This window comes from Simochromis diagramma, unplaced genomic scaffold (genome assembly GCF_900408965.1).
Source record: "Simochromis diagramma unplaced genomic scaffold, fSimDia1.1 OVJJ01000320.1, whole genome shotgun sequence".
Classification (NCBI taxonomy): Eukaryota; Metazoa; Chordata; class Actinopteri; order Cichliformes; family Cichlidae; genus Simochromis; species Simochromis diagramma.
The window spans coordinates 11,620,382-11,639,826 of NW_024386773.1; the positions used below are offsets into that span (position 1 = coordinate 11,620,382).

At 39.1% G+C, this 19,445-nt stretch overlaps 1 protein-coding gene across 1 annotated transcript in view; it reads right to left on the reverse strand.

The window, feature by feature from the left end:
- The window catches only part of LOC120719190 (neurexophilin-4), a 46,900-nt gene extending 28,890 nt beyond the window's left edge, over positions 1 to 18,010 (reverse strand). The window contains exon 1 of the mRNA XM_040008218.1: positions 17,504 to 18,010. Coding sequence (XP_039864152.1) covers positions 17,504 to 17,557 — 54 coding nt within the window. The 5' untranslated portion in view covers positions 17,558 to 18,010. The remainder of the gene's footprint in view (positions 1 to 17,503) is intronic.
- Between the last annotated feature and the right edge of the window lie 1,435 nt (positions 18,011 to 19,445).

Genomic DNA, 19,445 nt, shown 5'->3' on the forward strand with positions numbered 1-19,445 from the left:
ATTTTAATGCCGCACCCTGTGAAAGATCATAACTAGACCTGGGAGTGCATCTGGTATAAAAATGGAAAAAAGATGGGGGAGGAATGTGATTTATACAATTGAAATGGTGGTGCAGCAGGGGCTAGCGAGAAGCACTGACCTCATGGATTAAACATCCGAGGAAATTACACAAAAACATTCATCAGCAGCATTCATTTGTAAATCTCATTTTAATCTCTATTTAGTGGATGTTGCTATCTTCAAATAATGTCCATCTAGTTCAACAGAAATTGCTTTGCCTGATGAGATTTTGTTAGATGTTATAAACCTTGAGGTGCACAATTACACCAGAGCAAAATTTGTGGATGTGTCATTTTTGATGTTACTTTAAGGTTAAGTCCTCATCATAAGAATGATGTTCATCTACTAAACCCCGTCGTAAATTGTGGTGCTCCAGAAGTCAGGGTTTTACTCATTCAAGGTCTCACACAGCACTTTTTGATACCAGACTACTGCACAGGTACGTATATGAAATACTATGTTTTTTTTTCTCTTTCTTTTTTTTAATGTACACTTTGCTTTACAAGGCAACAGGGCGGTCAATCTCTCACAGATATCTTTTTAATCAATTTCTTTCTGTCCTTGTGTGTGCATGCGTGTGATTTATGTGGTTCAGCAGGCCATCAGGGCACACTGCTGGCCTCACAGTACTTTGGTGTCTGATGTAGCAAGACATGAGTTCACCCTGGCCTCCTTATCTCTAGTGTGCAAAAACATCCTAGCACAGAGTGACAGAGAAAAAAATGTAAAGGAAATGAATACCTACAAAACGAGTAGAGTTGGGATGACACCGAAGCTGAGAGGAGGAGGTAAGAGAAGTGGTAAAGGACAGCAGGGATACATGAGACCGCATGTTTATGCAGCGCTGCTCTGACCTAAATAAGGTTTCAATTTTTTTTTTTAAAATATTCACTAATGGATACTAAAAAACTGTAACAGTATCGATGCCAACAAAACATGCCTCCTCCAGCTGATGCACAACTTCACACAACCCTCACTAGCGGGATAACAAATGAATTGGAGCAGATTCAGAACCCCGAACAACATTTCATGAGGAATTTTGAGAGGTTGGTTTATGCATTAAAGAGTTAATATGAATATTAACCCATCTACCACATTAATGCCAGCAACATCCACTATCTGTTAAGTTATTGATTAGGTAGCAGCTAGCACGAATGACCAATAGTAAAACAATATTGTTAATGCAGGAGCTAGATAGCAAACATTATCCATCCTGCCCATCTTTAATGTTAATAGACAGCATTAGTTTGACTAAAGAGCCCAGTCATTTGTTTCTAACAAGTGTTACGTTCCGGATTAAGGTTGAGAAAACTCTGCCAACAATTAAACAAAACAGTTGCCGTTTAGCTTGCCGACTCTGTTTGATCAGCAATGAACTGTAGTATAAAACACTCCCTCAGTCAACCTACAAATATTGCATTTTAACACTATCTCTGGGAAAAATTCAATTATTTAGTTATCTTAATCTATGATATTGCCCTGCTTCAGACAAGTTAAAAGTAGTTTTGTTCTTAATGTTATTGTTTGTATTGCCATTGTCTTTTAATGGTATTGAAAATGGTATCGAGTATAGGTACTGAATTTGAAATTCTAATAGTGTAACAACCTTAGACTTGCGCTGGTCTATGATTGACCTCAATCTGAACCAAATCAGGCGAACAATGTAAGTTTGAGCTAAAAATGTCCCATAGCCGTTTAAGCTTCGTATTGTCAATGTGGCAAGGCACTATAGATGTCTGTATGTGCTAACAACTAGCTGTGATATGACTGTAGATTCTCGAACAGTCTTCGAACACAGCAGCTTCTTCGTGTATTTACTTTTGTCGTTCCCGCAGTGACGCAGTTTGGTTCACTTGGATTTCACTTCACAACCAAACCACAAGGAAAAGCTACAAGTTTACAAACACATAAACTGATTTGGACCAAAGAAAACAACCTACAGGTGTGAAAACACCCTCAGAAACCAAGGCCATGCTGTTGCTGTCGTTAGCCAAACTAATCAGACATCGTGTGTTTGCAATGTTACACATGGCGCAAGTTTGTGCATGTTTCAGCAACACTTGATTAACGTGTAGCATGATTACCAATTTCATATAGCTCCTAAAATACACACAAAATATTTGTCTGGCCAGTGTTGAACATTGTCCATTTGAAGTGTGCTCAGTGTTAAATGTTTTCTGAGGTGTTTCTGTCTTTCAGACGAGGCCTAGCCTAATTTTGTCTCTCTCGTTTAAACAGCCAGTAGCCAGAAACATCCCTAGCTGTGACACCGCTTTTGGTGTGGACCGCCGATCTCAAGGGCGACAGTGGCAAATCTCACACAATCTCACCCACTCAAATCTCAAAAATCTTGCTAATTACACACCTAAAGAGACAACTTGAAAACGTGTGGGGTGTAGCTGTCGATCAGAAGTGTTGATTAAAGACTAGTAAAATAACATTCGCTGTTTGAAAATGTAATCAAGCAGAAGACTTGTGTTATCAAGCTGGACGTGACTTTACTGTGTTCACCATGTTAAAGAGGGTTACATTAAATACATTTCCAGTCTGACACACTGGCATGCTTCTTCAGTATCACTTTCTGGGTGTTTTACAGTGGAATGGTTGGTGAAAACAAGGGTGGGGAACAATATGAATGTTCATAGACCTGTGCATGCTTAAGGTAAAGGTGTGCAGTGCCATCCAATCCATTTTAAGGCACGAGGAGTTTATATTGGCCAGAAAAAAACACTTGTTCATGAACAGTGATGAATGAGCTGAACAGAGGTGTTTAAGCAAAGCTTTCAAAGCTATTTATATCTTCTTATTTTTAAAAATGGGTTGCTATTTCATGTGAGAAATTTTCTTTGTGCAAATGCAGTCGTCTTATAATTTGTTATGTAGACTACCTGATGGAGGTCGGCAGCTATTCAGTTAATAAATATGAATAATAAATAAATATGAATTCATCCATCCATTCGCGTCCGCTTATCCTTTTCAGGGTCGCGGGGGGCGCTGGAGTCTATCCCAGCTGTCATAGGGCGAGAGGCGGAGTACACCCTGGACAGGTCGCCAGTCTGTCGCAGAGCCAACACACAGAGACAGACAACCATTCGCGCTCACATTCACTCGCACATTCACACCTATGGGCAATTTGGATTAACCAATTAACCTATCCCCACTAAGTGCATGTCTTTGGACAGTGGGAGGGAGCCGGAGTACCCGGAGAGAACCCACGCAAATATGAATTCCAAAGTCTAAAGTCCTGCACTGAAAACAGGATGGACCAGCTGCATCAAAGAACTTGCATATTAGCTCAGCTCACCCATGACTGTGTTTTCATCCCTAAACTCTAGTCAGTTGCACTTCATGCATTCTATGATGCAACATATTTCCCTACAGCAGACATGCACTGGGAGTTTAAGGTTATGCTGTTTGCAACTTATTTTCCCAAAGTCAGAGGCAGAGAAAGAAGAGTATGGTCAGCAATCTCCTGCTCGGTCCTTCAGGGATAGCATCCTGCTGTTGTTCTCCTTGTTGTTGCTGCATCGTATTGTTCATGCTCTCCTCAGCTGAACTTATTGAAGCACAGCTCTCTGCAGAGAGATGCCCAGCCTCTCGCTGGTGGGACATATGATTCTGTTTCTTCATTTGTCTCTCTATCACTTCCTAGAACTCATTCTCTGTCTGTCTGGTTCTCTAGGTGCCATATTATGTCACTGTCACTGACTGGTCATGTCGCTACAAGCAGGTTGGGGTTTGTCCAAGTGTTTGCCGAGGGGAGGGTGACATCTGCTGAGCAGAGTGAACTGAGGCTTTAGGAAACTGGTTCCATCTGCACCTTTTTGATCAGGAAACAGAAGAAACGAGATTTTCTTTATGAGTGGTTTTGCTCCAGCTGTGAGTGATGGGTGCTGCAGTCCCACTTGCTTCCATTAATGCCAGAATCTGAGGTTCCCTCTACTGAATCTAAATCTAAAGTGTTGATGTGTTTGTTGTCACCTAATTGGTTCTAGTGTTAAAGCAGACATATCAAGCTGTTTCAGCATGTCAAATGTCTGCAGTGTTACAAAGTAAAAAGTCCATGCAGTTATTCTCTCCCACAGAAAACACCTACAGTAAACGTTTTGGCAGGCCAGAGATTCCTCTCATTGCTTATCTACGTCACCGTGTAAAACATTTAGCATAAGTCCTGCCAAGATGGCCTAAAACAAAGCATGTGTATTTATATCTACTTCCTAGAGCTGCTTCGGTTAACTTCACAATGTCTCATTGATGAGTCAAGTGCACCAAATTATCTCTTACTGGCTGCACAAGTGAGCAAAAGTGTCAAAGCTCTGCTAAACATAAATAAAGTGTGTTCATTTTTTTATAGCAACATTCCTATGACAACAGGAAAGCACATTAGCAAGTTGCACAGCTAATGTGGACAACAATAGCATTGCTGTTATTCTTAATATATCACTTATGTGTTAGGTTTGGTAAGTTTATATGCTCAGACACTTGATTACTGATGGGGAACAATTGTGATTTTGTAGGAACTAATTGATTATGATGAAAAACCAGTCTCCCTGCAAGTTGATAACTGTCCTGGAACATTTATTCCCATTAGGAGCTTTATCCATGTTTGTTTAAATATACTGAGCATAACCACAAAAGGTTGCTTTTAATATTACAGTGTAAAGGATGGATGTTTTAAGTGCTTATCAACCAGCGTAGTCTGGTGTAATACGACTGGACAGTTTCCTATATAAGCCGTTAAACATCACAAAGATTTAAAGGATTTACATGAAAGATAATCTGCTAAAACATTTACGACTCAGCAAAATTTAAATAACATCTCTTATTACCTTAGAACTTAGAGCTGTACCCAGAGGCCCACGTTTACAAACACAGAACTATTATTGGATTTTGACTGAACATTTCTATTTTTTTCATATTTACAGTAGAGTTATTTTAATTGGTGCAGTGTTTTCCTTTGTCTTTATTGTTGTCATTGTAATGTATGTACACAGAAGAGCCACTGAATAGGAATCGGAGAAACTTTATTAATCCCAGAGAGAAACCGAGTTGTCATAGCAGCAAATATACAACAAACATCAAACACTCGTATAAAATGAGTGTAGAAAAAGAGATATTGATAGATAAATATTAAGATAAATAAATATAGAGATAAACGTATAAATACAAATATACATAAATATAAAAGGACATGTATGTGTGCATGAATGATATTCCAGACATTTGTTTGAGAAAATTTTCTCTGACTGGATCTCCTTAAATTAGATTGAATACCCCTGCTTTAGAAATACCAGTCCATTGTTATTCTGTAAAGTAAAGCAGTTTTGTCAAAGCTGCCGGCGTGGTTCATTTATTCATAAGAGGTCCAGTTTTTTTCTCAAACCCAACCAATTAGTTCTTAGTGCCTAAAACTAACCGGCAAATGGAAGCCAAAGCACAAAGGAAAAAAATGGAGTGACATTAGAAGGTAAAAATAATTTTTAAAAATTATATATATAAAAAAAACCACATTAAAACATGATAAAAAAACATCTGTTTCCTGGATGACAAACCTCCTACTTATGCCAGTACCTTCCCTCCAACATCCAAAGGTGAACTTTGCAGGTCTCTAAAATAGTACCATTATCTCTGGCCACTAATATTGCAGTGGGCTGTGTGTCTAAGCATCAATGCCAAAGGACATTTTGCACATAACAGAGGGGACAGGACAGCAATATATTACAGCCCGGGATGAAAATGTGTAGGAACCGCTAAAGGAGTCAAAAGGCAAGCACTATAAATCTGATGCCCATGCAATTTTTCCTGGAAAAAAAAATCTAGCGATCGTTCCAGATACACAAATTCAAGATGTCTGCAATTAACTTCAGATTAATGAAGAAATAATCGCAGCCTACTGTGTCAGGCATTTCTCCTCTCAGGCATTTTTAAAAGTGGATTTTATTCTTACCAAGAAAATGTTGCACCCCAGCTAATAGCGAAAACAAACATACCACAAGCTTTATGAGAACAATATGTGCTGACTGGTTCTACGAGGTTACTTCCTCACTCAGAGCTACATTATGCATCGTTCTCTCGTTCAGAACCTATAATAGCATTAAAAGCACAGAGTGGTAAAATGCATGTCAAGGTCCTCCAACACATGCTGACAGTTAAGCTCTGCATAAGGAGTATATTACAATTTTGCCAATGTGAGGGCAGTTAAGATGTGAGATGTTTTTCTGATGTTTCCTTCTGCCCACACAGCCTCAAGTTCAGTTTGCTCTTCACTCCTCTCCTTCTTTACCCCTGACCTAGACTCCCTCCACAGCAGCCTCCTTTGGGCCAACTTGGACTAAGTTAAAGGAGGGAAAGTCTACCCTCGCCGCCTCCACACAGACCATTTCTTTCCTCTTGCCATCAATCTCCCCGTGCCCCCTGCTTCTTCGTTGCTCGGGCTAATTAACTAAAAACCAAGCAGAGATTTTATATAATTCAGCAGCAAGAACTGCCACGTCTCGATCCAGAAACACACAGAGAAAAAAGTGGTGACTGAAGCCAAAAACCACCAGGAGAGGAAAAAGGAAAAAGTAAAGGCCAAATTTTGTCTCCCTAGCACAAAATATCAGAACACGAGAACCTGGAAGCCAAAACTATGAAATTCTCTCGACATATTTTATTTCTTCCATGGCTACGTTTTAATCAGACACACTGGGAAAATTAGTCGCAGGCCGGGCATGACCAGTATCAAGGTGTTGGAGCAGGGAAGACAAGGAAGTGGAAAGAGCTTGCAAGAGGAGAAATGGCACAATGAAGTGGAAGATAGAAGCTCAATTGTGAAGGTTTTGACAGGTGCAGGTGAGAGAGGTGTAAGATGAAAGACAGCCAGAGCGAAAGACAGGGAAATGGACTGTGAGAGGCGCGAGGGATCTGTGACCAAATGGTCTTTGCGGAGTGCTCGCTTCTCCACTGAAATCTCCTGACCACTCTCCATTAAGCTTGAGTCCAGGGAACAATATATAAAGAAAGTTTTGACATGGGAGAACAATGTGCGGGAAACAAATAAAAATAAAAACCCCAAAGAACAAAAAACAAACAAAAACGTGAAAGTGTATCGAATAATACATCCTGTGTAGCTTCTGAAATCCTGCACAGACTAAAAAAGAATGCAAGATGACAAGACTATATTATTACACATCTGCTTAAAAAACATAACATGAAACCCTTCATATGTCCGCTGCATGATCTTTTATTTATTAAGATACTGTGAGTCTCGATGCATACTGAGGCTTACCAAAAGAGTCACCAATCCAGCTGGGTTACCTATGTCTTTTTCCCCCATCTCATCCTCCCTCCCTTCTCCAATAAATTCAATGCTTGTCTGAATTAATGCATTACAAGCTGTGCTTGCGATATTAAAAAATGATAAAGAACTAATCCCTCCTCCACGGTCTCATGTGAGGCAGGGTCCTCACACTGAGCTGACCCTGAGCATTCTCTGCCATCTGCACCATGAGTTATGATATTTGGTGTCGCTTGGATTACGCTTTAATATTTCATTACAAAATCCTATTCTATATATCTCCCCCAGGTGTGTTACTATTAATCATAAGATGCTGTGAATACCCAGGGCTCAATCATACCACCTAACTGCTACAGGTGCGTGATATTCATAAACAAATATTTTGCACATGTATAAAAAAAGGGGGAAAAATAAGGTGCACACTTTGCGAGCACTCAGCTGCATTATATAGATATTTTGTTCACTTCACAAGAGATTGCAAGAGGAGCAAACTATACGCAATACTTTTCAATGAAATACAGAGCAGTTTACCACCACGTCCACCCTTTATGACCTTAATAATAAGCACAACCTAGAATTATCACGTTTCTGAAAATGTATAAGACCTGATTGTAAACTGTCATTGCATAATGCAGCACAGGTGTTCCCACTAAAGTGCTTGTTTAGTGTATTAATAAAGGTAGTTGGAAATTGTGCATGCAAACCGCCACACATTGACACACACACACTTGCACAATCTGTCATCGTCTTAAGATTCTGCGTGTTGTCTCACTGCTCCGTGTGAGCTCGGGTTCAGTTCACATGGTTGTTTCTCGCACCAGTAAACACACGTGAACACACACTGCTGTATCAAATAGCAAAAGTATGAAGCACAGCATGTGTTTTCTCCCAGGGGGAGCTGAGCGTTATGCCATAACTGGTGGCCCCCGCCGAGAGCTGAGCTACTCATCATGCATGTATGAAACAAACACAGTGCCCATCATCAGGAGCCAAGCGTCCCTTCTGATGTGATCTATTTCCAAAGCTCGACTCTGCTCCTTGCAGCCAGGAAAAAGAGAGCGAGGGAGAGAGAGATTAACACGCTGCTCACATCACAAAGATGACTGGGGACCTCTCAAAGTGGAGCAACGCGAGTAGACCAATCCAAAGTAGGGCTGACCACTTCACCTAGAATCTCCCTCTGCTGCTTTATTTTATTAAGTCACGCAAAAGAGGACAACAACAACTAAACCCCAGCGGAGATTCAGGAAAAACAACAGCAGAATACATTACTAAAAAGCAAACAAACAAAAATATGCATCAATCACTGATAAACTCATCAGCAAAGCGTTTAGTGAGGTCATTGACTGAAAGAACTGAGGGTCGTTTTCCTGTAGCTTTCTTTACAACCAAGCATCTTTTTGCAACCAGTAGAGTCGCCCCCTGCTGACCATTAAAAAGAACGTTTCCGATTTAAATCCATCTTTTGTATCTATGGGTTTAACTTATAAAATACAACAATAAGATTATGATGCTTCAAAGCTAAAATATTGACTATTTCCATGTTAGAATATTAGCAACATGCTTTTTCTCACTATAAATACAAGACACAGTTGGGACTAGTTTCACCTGGTCATAATTCAAAGCGTTGATCAAAATAACTTATTGACCTGATGTGGAGCTTTAAAGGACGTTATATAGTCACCAAAGTGATAATATTTCATCTTTATAATGATATTAGTGTGTGTCTTTCATGGTAATCCATCCTATAGTTGAGATATTGCATTAAAAAGGAAAATGTCAGCCTCATGACAGTGCTTAAAGAAAGGTCAGGGGATCAACAAAGTCTTTAAGATACATCCTATCGGGACCACAAATGTCTGTATGAAATGTCATAGCAATCCATCTAATAGTTGCGGAGATATTTTAGTTTGCAGCAAAGTGGTGGATTGACTGCTAGCATGGCTAAAAACAAGCAAGACAAACAAAGACTTTGTCTTTATAACCCGTCATAAAACTGGGAGATGTTTTAAACTGCGAAATAATTAGAATATATACCTGACCAGACAGCATGTTTAAAGTGCACCAGAAAAAAAGCAACTCCTAAATAAATCAACCTGAATATTTAAAAGAATGCACTCAAACATTTGGGTCTCACTCTGAATTAAAGTTGCCATTAGAAAAAAAGGAGGTGATGGATAAAGTGATGGAGTTCCAGCTGCCCTTCTCCTCCGGTCAGGACACCACGCAGTGATGGATGTCTGCCCTCTTGGCAGATGCGTTACAGGGTCACGACACACCCAGCTGTAGTGTCCCTTTATCGGCGTCAGCTAAGTGTTCATTTTCTCCTCCCTGCCATCATAGCTGTAACACCTCAGTGGTAATTGCTGTGTGATAAATAAGCTTTGTGTAAGCCCACGTTGGTGATGACAACACGGAACAATCATGAAGCCTTATTCCCTGCATTCCTTAATTTCATCTCTCAGCTGTAAATGCGAGTGTTTGGGGATAATTCATTTTATCGCAGGTCCATTCTTTGCACGCACGTCTGTGTCGCACATATTTACAGCCAACAGATTACGAGGCATATTTTCAAATTGATGTTATCAGCTCCTCAGAACCCCCACCCCCCACCCCCTTTTTTCTAAGCTACCAACCAACTCCTCTGGAGGAGCAATTTTCCACTGTTGCTCTATATGACTTGGTGAGTCATACACAGTACTATTGTAATAATGGTAGACCTTCCATTGAGATAGGCGGGGATGCATTAAAATGCTGTGTGAGTGTGTGTTCTGCAGTGTGCCTAGAGATCAGTTCAAGACAGTTCAGGTGTGGTTATCTTGACCCGGACCTCCATATGTGCTTTGCCCGCTCTGCCCTCATCCTTCTCACCTTCACTCGAGAGATACAGACCAAACAAACTTTGAGCCACTATAAAAGGCTGTGAGAAAACAAAAATGATAATGACAGAAAATAGAACAAGAAACACAGTTTCATACCAAAAACCTCTAGCTATCTCCATTATCGCCACATCCTCCACCACTCAAGCTGGCAGTTACACAAAGATCAGCATCGGAGGCTGGACGGTAGCTTGGGCCGGGAGACGTGAGACCCTCTTGGGGCTAAGGCAGCAGCTGTCCACAGGCCTTCTTTTCCAGATTATCCTGGCAGTGAAACCTGGGTCGCATGGTCTGATGTGCAGCCCAGTGTTCTGCCTCTCTCTGTTTGGCCGCGTTTTCACTGAAGCTCAAGAACTCACTTTTCCAGCAACAGGTCAGGGATGTTTTGTGCTAATTTTAAAGCTTACACTGTGACATGTTGGTTGGAACACTTACTGCTTTGCTGTGTGTTGCTGTGTGTTTGTCTCACCAGGGTCTGAATGAATAAAGGAATGCCTTTGCTACTCTAATCCATGTTATATGTCAACCTTCATTTTGGATATAGTTAGAATGCAAGTACACATACCATTCTGAATCAATGGATGCGCCAGTCTAACCTATATGTAAAGTATATGTACTGCACTGAACTTGTAATTTGACACATTAAAAACCACTTGTGTCCTGCTGTGTCTATTAAATTTATGAGGTAGCAAAAATCATCTCTATAACATTTTATTTTAAAATGACAGCCTATTTAAAAACCAACTAAAACTCATCTTATTAAGCTTTGTTTTAAAGTATTTTTGCTATTTTTTTCCTTAAATATGCAATATAAATAACATTTTATTAATTTTCATTTTTCAACCTATTTTAACTTCATGTTTTTACTAGTAGCTGAATGGTCTTGTGTGTGTGTGTGTGTTTTTTTTTTTTTTTTACATAAATACACCCTACAACATAGTTTCTAGAATTTAAAGACAGTATTTTTTAACAACTGTGTTAATTTGCAGATTATGATGTTATATACAAAAGAATGATGTGAATCATTAGTGAATAAACTCCCCAAACTCCCCATTAGTGTTTTATGAAAGAGAAAACTGTACATGCAATCAGCAGCACTAAAGCCTTTTTCAGTTATTAAACTCTCATTTGCTGAATTCAGATTGACACAGGAACACAGTAAGATATGTTTCATTGAGCCAGTAAAGATGAATCACCAAACATTAAACCAATGAAAACACATTTTGCCATATCTCCCATGATGCTTTAAACTGTTACCAAACGAAAGACATTGTGTTTACCATTTTCTATTAACTTGAGCTTCCTGAAGCACCAATAGAGACCAGACGAGACACGAAAAGGGGAATTTATTCAAGTTGTCTGCTTCTGCCGCTCTGATTTCCATGTGTTTCTTTCCAACATAAAAGCTTCAACCGATTGCCAGTGTTATTTGCAGTAATGTGAAAGCCCACCATCTGGCACTCACAGCCCAGTCAGTCTAAACCAAAGCAAGACTCCTCTGACAGCTGCGGGCTAGTTTGCAAAATTCAACAGAGAAACCGGCTTATTTCATGCAAAACTGCTTTTGTTTCTTACTATAAGTAGCTTGTCCTAGTTAATTTAATTAAAATTTTGTTTTTCTGGAATATTTATAGAAAACAGCAGACATGGAATAAACACTAAGAGTTAAGTTAAATTTCATCTGATCCTTTACAGGGGATGGTACTGTTAAAAGGGTGAACCGATGATTTTAGCGAGTTTACACGTGCAGTTGTTGCACAAGCCCTCAATTTGATACAAGAACACACAAACAGCCCAACTAACGTCACTGCATCAGCATGAATTAGTCTTATAAACGTTCAAATATTTCAGGTGATGGGTTCTGGATTTTCACTTTGCTGGTATTTTTAGCTTTAAGGAAACCGGTCAGCCTAATACGCCAGCATTTGGTTCAAGATGCAGCATATAAAATGTACATTTTTCAGCTCATTTTATGTGTTTTTAATTGTTTTTTTTATTTATTAACTTATCAATTTGTTAAAATATGACTGAAAATGTGTTCCACTTTATTAATAATTAAAGTTTAGCTTTATTTGTATTTAATTACCAATACCTACATGCTATATTATTTTCTTCCTCTCTCTTTTCTGCAGAGAAAAGCTAACAGTGCTAGCAGAATTAGCACCATCAATGCAGTAAAGTGATACACGACTGCATGGTACTGATCATTTTATTGATAATGATGAGGCAAAATTTTTTAAATGTTTCACCTACAATAGAAAAAATGAACAACAACTAAACAAAAAGGAAAATTGTTTCACGTTTCATTCAAATAGCACTTCAACGTATTCACAGTTTTTCGCTTTTAATGACTAAACCTTTTTACCTTATTACTGATCGTTGAACAGATTGTACTATGATGGTGTCAATCAGAGTGAGAGTTTAATAACTATTAAAAAAAACTTTGTGAATTTTGAAAATGTGTTTAATTCACAAAGTAACACAAATATAGTTTGGTTTTAAGTAGGTGTAAAACAGGACATGTAAAAGAGGACTGACACATGCAAAATATTCATATTTAAAATTTATTTAAAAATAGTTTTTAGAACTTTATGGGAACCCTGAATTTTGCTTCCCTGATATTTCTCTTCAACTGAAAAAAAGTCTGTTTGCATGTTCTGCTTCAGACTGGCAGAATGAAGTAAGGAAATGAGCTGACGTGCCATTTACAGCCCAATGTACATCAACAACAGCTTCCATACTAGATTTTTTCACACTTACACAAAACCTGTGCTTTTTAAGACCCGTGCTTTTGTTGTATATATGAATTTAAGGAAATTCACCTGGATCAGTCCCCCCTGGTGTTTTTATTCTTGGGTAACTTAGAGCGTTTAGAAATAGCATCAACTACTAGCAGCATGACCATACTTTTATCCTCAGAATTAAAACTGGCAGAAAATATAGAACCAGCGAAATTAATTAAGTCTTAGAAATCTTGTATTACAAAGTTTGAATGCAAATTCACCAGCTGTGATGACACTACCATTACATGAAGCAACACGAAAATAGAAATTGTGAAGTAAAATCAGAATTACATGAAAATAAACCCTTGTGATAGTGATATATAACTGAGTATTTTCACTTCAGGGCTGTTCTGTGATTCACTTGCACTGTAGTATTTCCATTTTTTGCAACTTGCTTGATTATAAATAACTTACAGCTGTAGTTACTTTAAAGTTGGAGGCTACAACTGATCAGTTAATAAAGATAGGATTAACTGATACTGATTAAACTAACTGATTGTATAGATTAAACTGGTTTGGCCAAAAGTAAAATCCTGCTTAAATACTAATGCATGCGCAACAATAATCTAGTAGAATAATATAAAAAAGATTGGTTCTTGCGGGGATCCTTTTTCGTTTTTATGAGCACTTTTAGTGAATACTTTATTTGAAGCTCATTACATGCATGCATGACTGTTGTCAGTATCAAAACTCTTACTTAAGCAACTGAACATATAGAATAGAATAGAATAGAATAGAATTCAACTTTATTGTCATTGCACATGTCACAGGTACAAGGCAACGAAATGCAGTTTGCATCCATTTCCCTATAACTAATAATTATCAGCATTGAGAGTTGAATATTATATTAAAGATTGTGTTGTGCTTTGGCTTCAAAGGTTGCAAGCACGTCGAGGTAGCTGTTGTTATAATTTTTGCATTATATAAAGAAAATTGGATTAAACTACATAAAAAAAACTTTGGAAAAATAAATTCACAGTGCATGAAAGGTAACTGAAAGCCTGACCCAGGGTCATCTTTTCTATCTGCATGTCAAACAGAAACTGAAAGCTCTGACAGGGAAAGAAGCAAACACCCGCAAAGGCCTGTTCAGCCGTGAGAAGAGCAGCAGCTCTTTCCAGAATCTGCAGCATGTTCTGGCTTTCTCTTTCCGTGCATCTTAAAAATAATACCATTGCCTTATCAATAATTTCACACATAATGCTTCCTTTCTTGCAACTCCACATGTATCTGAGCTGTCTGCCAAACAGAGGGTTGTACACTTTGTTTGTAATTTAATTTTGGCACCATTATAGTGATTTTCTGCCTGCTGCTTGCCTCCATTTGTTATAAGTGGATCATCTAGAGTTTTCATAACACTAGTGGGATTTTAAGGTTGTTAGTACCCAACTTTACCTCTGCAAAATTTTAAAAACAGTGCAATAATTCAATGATCAAAATACAATCAAGCTTGCATTTACAGTCTTACGTGCACTCCAACAACTAAACAATGATGATTGTGGTTTTATGCAAAGCAGAATCTATGTAATGTTTTATTTTACATCAATCTTCGCACATTTAAATTCCCTCTCCTTAAGGCTAATACAAAGCCCGAGGTGTTCACTGCATCAAGCAAGGGATGACTCATTTCACAAGTAATGGTTTGTCAAAAATGGGGCATGGTGCTGTCGAAAAAGGAGAAATCAAATTAAATAAAATGGATCATTGGTTGACCTTAAGCAAACTGTCTTAGAACTGAAATAAAAAAAAATTAAAATACAGTATGAATCTGTGCTATTTTTGTAGGTTAATTCTTTGATCTCAGGGAATAATTTCAGAGGCAACACATACAGCAGTAATGTGATTGCTTCAGTCATCATGTTTTATCAGATTACATATCTAATCGCTTTGTAAATGGAGAGTATAATTTGTGCAGATTACAGGCCAGTGGTGGCTCCTGTCTGCTTGACAGTTCACATGATCCGCAGACAGCCAGAAGGATGGGCAAAAAGACAGCAAGTGGGAAGGAAACCACCAACCACCTGCTTTAATCCCTGATGGAAAACCATCTGATCCTGCTGTTTCTGATAGCCCAGATTTTTTCCCCCACAATGGCGCGAATAAGTGAATAATATGTAGGCACGCACTTGAGGCATGGAAACATACTCGGCTGCATTTCTCACACACGTTTACGGAGACTATGGAAACGCAAAGCTATGCAGAATACATGAGACATGATTGCAAAGGAAGTAGGACTATATATAATGAAATTAAAGCAACTCAGTTTCTGAAATATCCCTGGGGTATATAGCTAGTTGTTTTATGGGGGGAGATAAGAGGATTTTGTCAGGCTGAGATGCTGGCTAATGCTATTGTTTCTACAGGGAGCATAAAACAGCAAAGAAGCTTTTCACACGTCTTTTCTTCTTTTGTAGTACTGTTACTGTAGCTATCATTTCAAAGCACAAGGTGGAAAAAATTATAATATCGCAGCAGAGGACATATTATGAAGGAAGTGCAACTGTTTTATTAGGTTTCTCTCTTCTTCTTTTTTTTGCATGAATATGAAAACCACCCATTCAAATACATTAAAGCAAATTCATTTTAAAGATATTATGGAAATGATCTACAAAATAGGTTTTACATTTTAAATGCTGTCAAAAACCATAAAATGAGTTTAAGGTATCCTGCGAGAATTCCGATTCTCTCTCGCTCCGTCTCCCCGTCTTCCCTTGCAAACTCACTTATGCACTTACACGTGTACTTAAACAGCCCTTTAAGTTACTCTAATAGACCATTAAAGGTGGTCAAATTAAGTTAGAGGTGTGGTTAGCGTAGCCCTCTCTTTCCTTCTGCTGACTTGTCTTTTCCCTCATGCCTCCTCGCTGTTTACCCAATTTTTCACCTGCCTTCACTTCTTCACTGCCTCCTTTAGCTCGTCACTCCTTAATCCCTCAACCTAATAGTGCTCCCAAGGAGGCAACTTGTCATATTATGCCAGCCAAATCACTGTATCATCTACACGGCATAGTTGGTGAAAACAAACAAGATTCTGTCCTCCTTCATCTCTATCGCAACAATTTCAAATGGCACATTACAGAAAAGCATGGTTGATTCAATCTATTACCAAGTCAATCCTAATACTTGAATCTAGTGGCACTCTCACGATGAGCCTTAGCGGTCCTACTTGGCAGGTGAAATGATTTGCATTCAATCTTCAAAAGAAGTGCAGGGGCTATTACCTGTCACAATACAACCTAACCCCAATCTGCCAGCAGCAAAAAGTCTTTAAAAAAAATTGCAAAACAGACAAATCATTTTTGAGTCACTTTTTGTTTTTTTGCTTGGAGAGAATATTGGTTATTGTCGGCCACGAGGCAAATCTGTTGGAACTCAAGGTTTTTCACCCAGCTGCCATCTCTTCATACACTTTGTCACTTAAATCAAGCAGCATTTGCTTGTTAATAAGACTTCACAGTCTTCACTTTAAAAAAAAAAAAAAAAAAAAGCAAATTAAAATGTTTTGTCAAAATTCAAGAATTATTAAACAGTTTCACAGTTTTTTATTAAAAAAACAAACCAAAACTCTATTTGCAGACGCATTAAACGGCGTATTATAGTGATAAAGAGATCCTAAATGGAGAAAAACTAAATTGAGTAAAGATAAAGAAAGGAAGATGAAGGAGTCACAGGTAGGGAAAAGGGAGAAGAGGAAGAATATGGTGAAAGGTCATGTTTTTATTCTCTTTTATTTAGCTAAGGCCAAAGACACACTGAGCACAGATGCTGTGTATCTGCTGGGACAGCCAGCCTTCTATTGTATTCTGTTGTACTGTATTGTACTCTGTCATGTGTGGAAGTCTGTGCATTATTACAGTCAGTGTAAAGAATAAAAAAGAAGAAACTCTAATATAATGTGCACAGCCGACTGAGCACGCGTGTGCGTGCACGCGCATATTCATCCACACACAGCAGCAGCCAAACTAGGCGCACAAACTCTTTGCCATAGCGATGACGAGATAATAAAAGAAGCCACGGGCGCGTTTAACTTCAGAAGGAAAATTAGAGGAAGTTGCTAAGAGCACAAATAGATAACTAGATAAGGAGGGGGCTTCTTAATAGGGGAAATGCTCAGACAGCAGAAATCTGCGCCTTTTGGAGACGGGCAAAAGTCACCATACCCTTTCTGCAGTCAAATAAAGCAAAATTAAGCCTCCAAACAGGCGTGTTGTTCAAAACACCAGTTTAACCACGAAACAGACGTCTGTTTCGTGGTTAAACTGGTGTTTTGAAGATATAACTTTAAGCCAAGTTAGACTAACTGGAGGATTTACGCAGTTAAAATGCGATTTCTTACGAGGAAATAGTAAAAGGTTATTGCTTGCATCATTTTCTCAGGTGAGTGATCTCTAGGAAACTAAACCTCTAAAGGAAGAAGGAAGACGATTCTCTACGAAATCATCCAAATCTCCGTGGACCAACACACATTTAATTCCCTTTTCTCGATATGACAGTTAACTCACCTTCCGTAGGATCCACTGGCTCAGGAGAACTATGGTCCAGCTGAGAACCTGCATGTCACCTTCCTTTTAGCGGACCACGCCGAAAAGCTACGCGTCTCCCCAGCTGAACATATAAAGACACACCGCGGAATCCAAGCAATCCCAAGTGGCAGGCGACAAGTGATGTTTTTGAGAAAAACACGGATAAAGTTGTTTGTTTGCTTAGTCGGAGTCACAGTGATTTCTACAGACAAACTTTGAGCGGTGGTTTCAGTTTCTCCGGTCCGCCTCATGTGGCACATCCATGGTGTTTGCCTCCGCTCATGCTGGACGTCTGACGGAAGTTTGGTGCGAAAGTCAGTTTGGAAGGTGGAGGCAAACAGCGGAACGTTTGAAGATCACCTGCGCTTCTTGTGTTTTGTGATACTAACTGGCTGATTTTGAGAGATGAGATCTGTCGCGCGCCCTATCTCTCCTTCTCCTCCCCCCACCCCCTCTGTCTTTCTCTCCCTGTTTTCGCGCGCGCGTCACGGCGCACAGCTGCTTCTCCTTTATTGGAAACCGCACTGACCACAACTGCATGTAGATTATGTTGTCCAGTCAGTGTTTACACCGAGAGGTGACTGCTGACACTATCTGACGCTCTGTTCGTCAAACAGGATGCTTTTGTTGGATATTTATTTATGCTGGACTGATTTTTAAGCGTAACGTCTCTTTTTTAAGTTTCCAAAATTGTTTTTCCCCTTTCTTTGTTATATGCGACAGCAAATTGAATATTTTTGACTCATTAGTTGGACAAATCAGTCAGTTTGAAAAAACGTCCCCCGTTGCTTTGACTGCTTTTGTTTTTGACGTTAGTTGAGGAGATATGTTATACACTAATCAACACATAGATTGCAGGGAATTTTAGCACAAGTCTTGTGTGATACTTCCTCCTATATGACATCTTCATATAGTTTGTTCTTAGTTTGTTTGGCTGTAATGCAGGATTTATTAACATGGATGGAATCAACTTGCATTTTAATAGATAGATAGATAGACAGACAGACAGACAGACACTGTCTAACACTAATGTATGCCATTGTCTCCTTTTTGTGACTGCTAAACAATCATTATCTTACACAAAAATCTCAAACCTCCACTGCTACATTTAGGTGACTGTGTGTGATGGAGGGCAACAACCCAAGCTAGCCAGACTATAAATTCCCAGAAAAACAATTTTGAAATATTAATGTTGCATGGATATATTGGGGCAGCGCGGCCCCACATTTCTCCCTGATGGCCAGTCCCAGCTGCCGCTTGCCTGATTGTGCCACCTTTAAAATGAGCTGATCTGGGATGCACAGTGTTTACTTGCCTGTCTTGCAAGTTTGTGCAGAGATCAGTGTGTTGGCCTGCTGAATTGTTTCTGTCTGCGTGGCATTATATACTGCTGTCAGCGACTGAGCGACGGGCTCTTCAGTATAAGCATAATGGCTGTCTTGACTTTCTGTCGGCGTATGATGAAGCATGTCCCTCCTGTATAACTGTCTGTCTGAATGACTGACCAGCTGTCTATTTTTCTGTGTCTGATTTGTTGTTTTTCAACCTGTTTTTCTGTCAGTAGCTTGACCCAATATTTACAACATTTATACTATGAGGTTCTTATCCAGTACACCAACTTTTCTTTTTCCCTGTGTCTCCCAAAAGAAATTACTGATGTTCTTCTCTGATCTTCTCTCCACATTCCTCATCTGCAATATTGCAGATTTTATTTTCTGCACATGAAGAGAAACAACAGCCGGGGATATAAGTCTGCAAATCAACTACTTTCTTCTTCAGATACAGCATATTTCACCTGTAGCATGCCATTATACTTCTAGTCTTGTGCTGACAAGGCCAGCTACTGGGACCGCTTCAGCAGCCATGTTGATGGGCTCAGAGGTTACAAAGTAGGGCTGGTCGGTCACAGATGGAGAGGAGG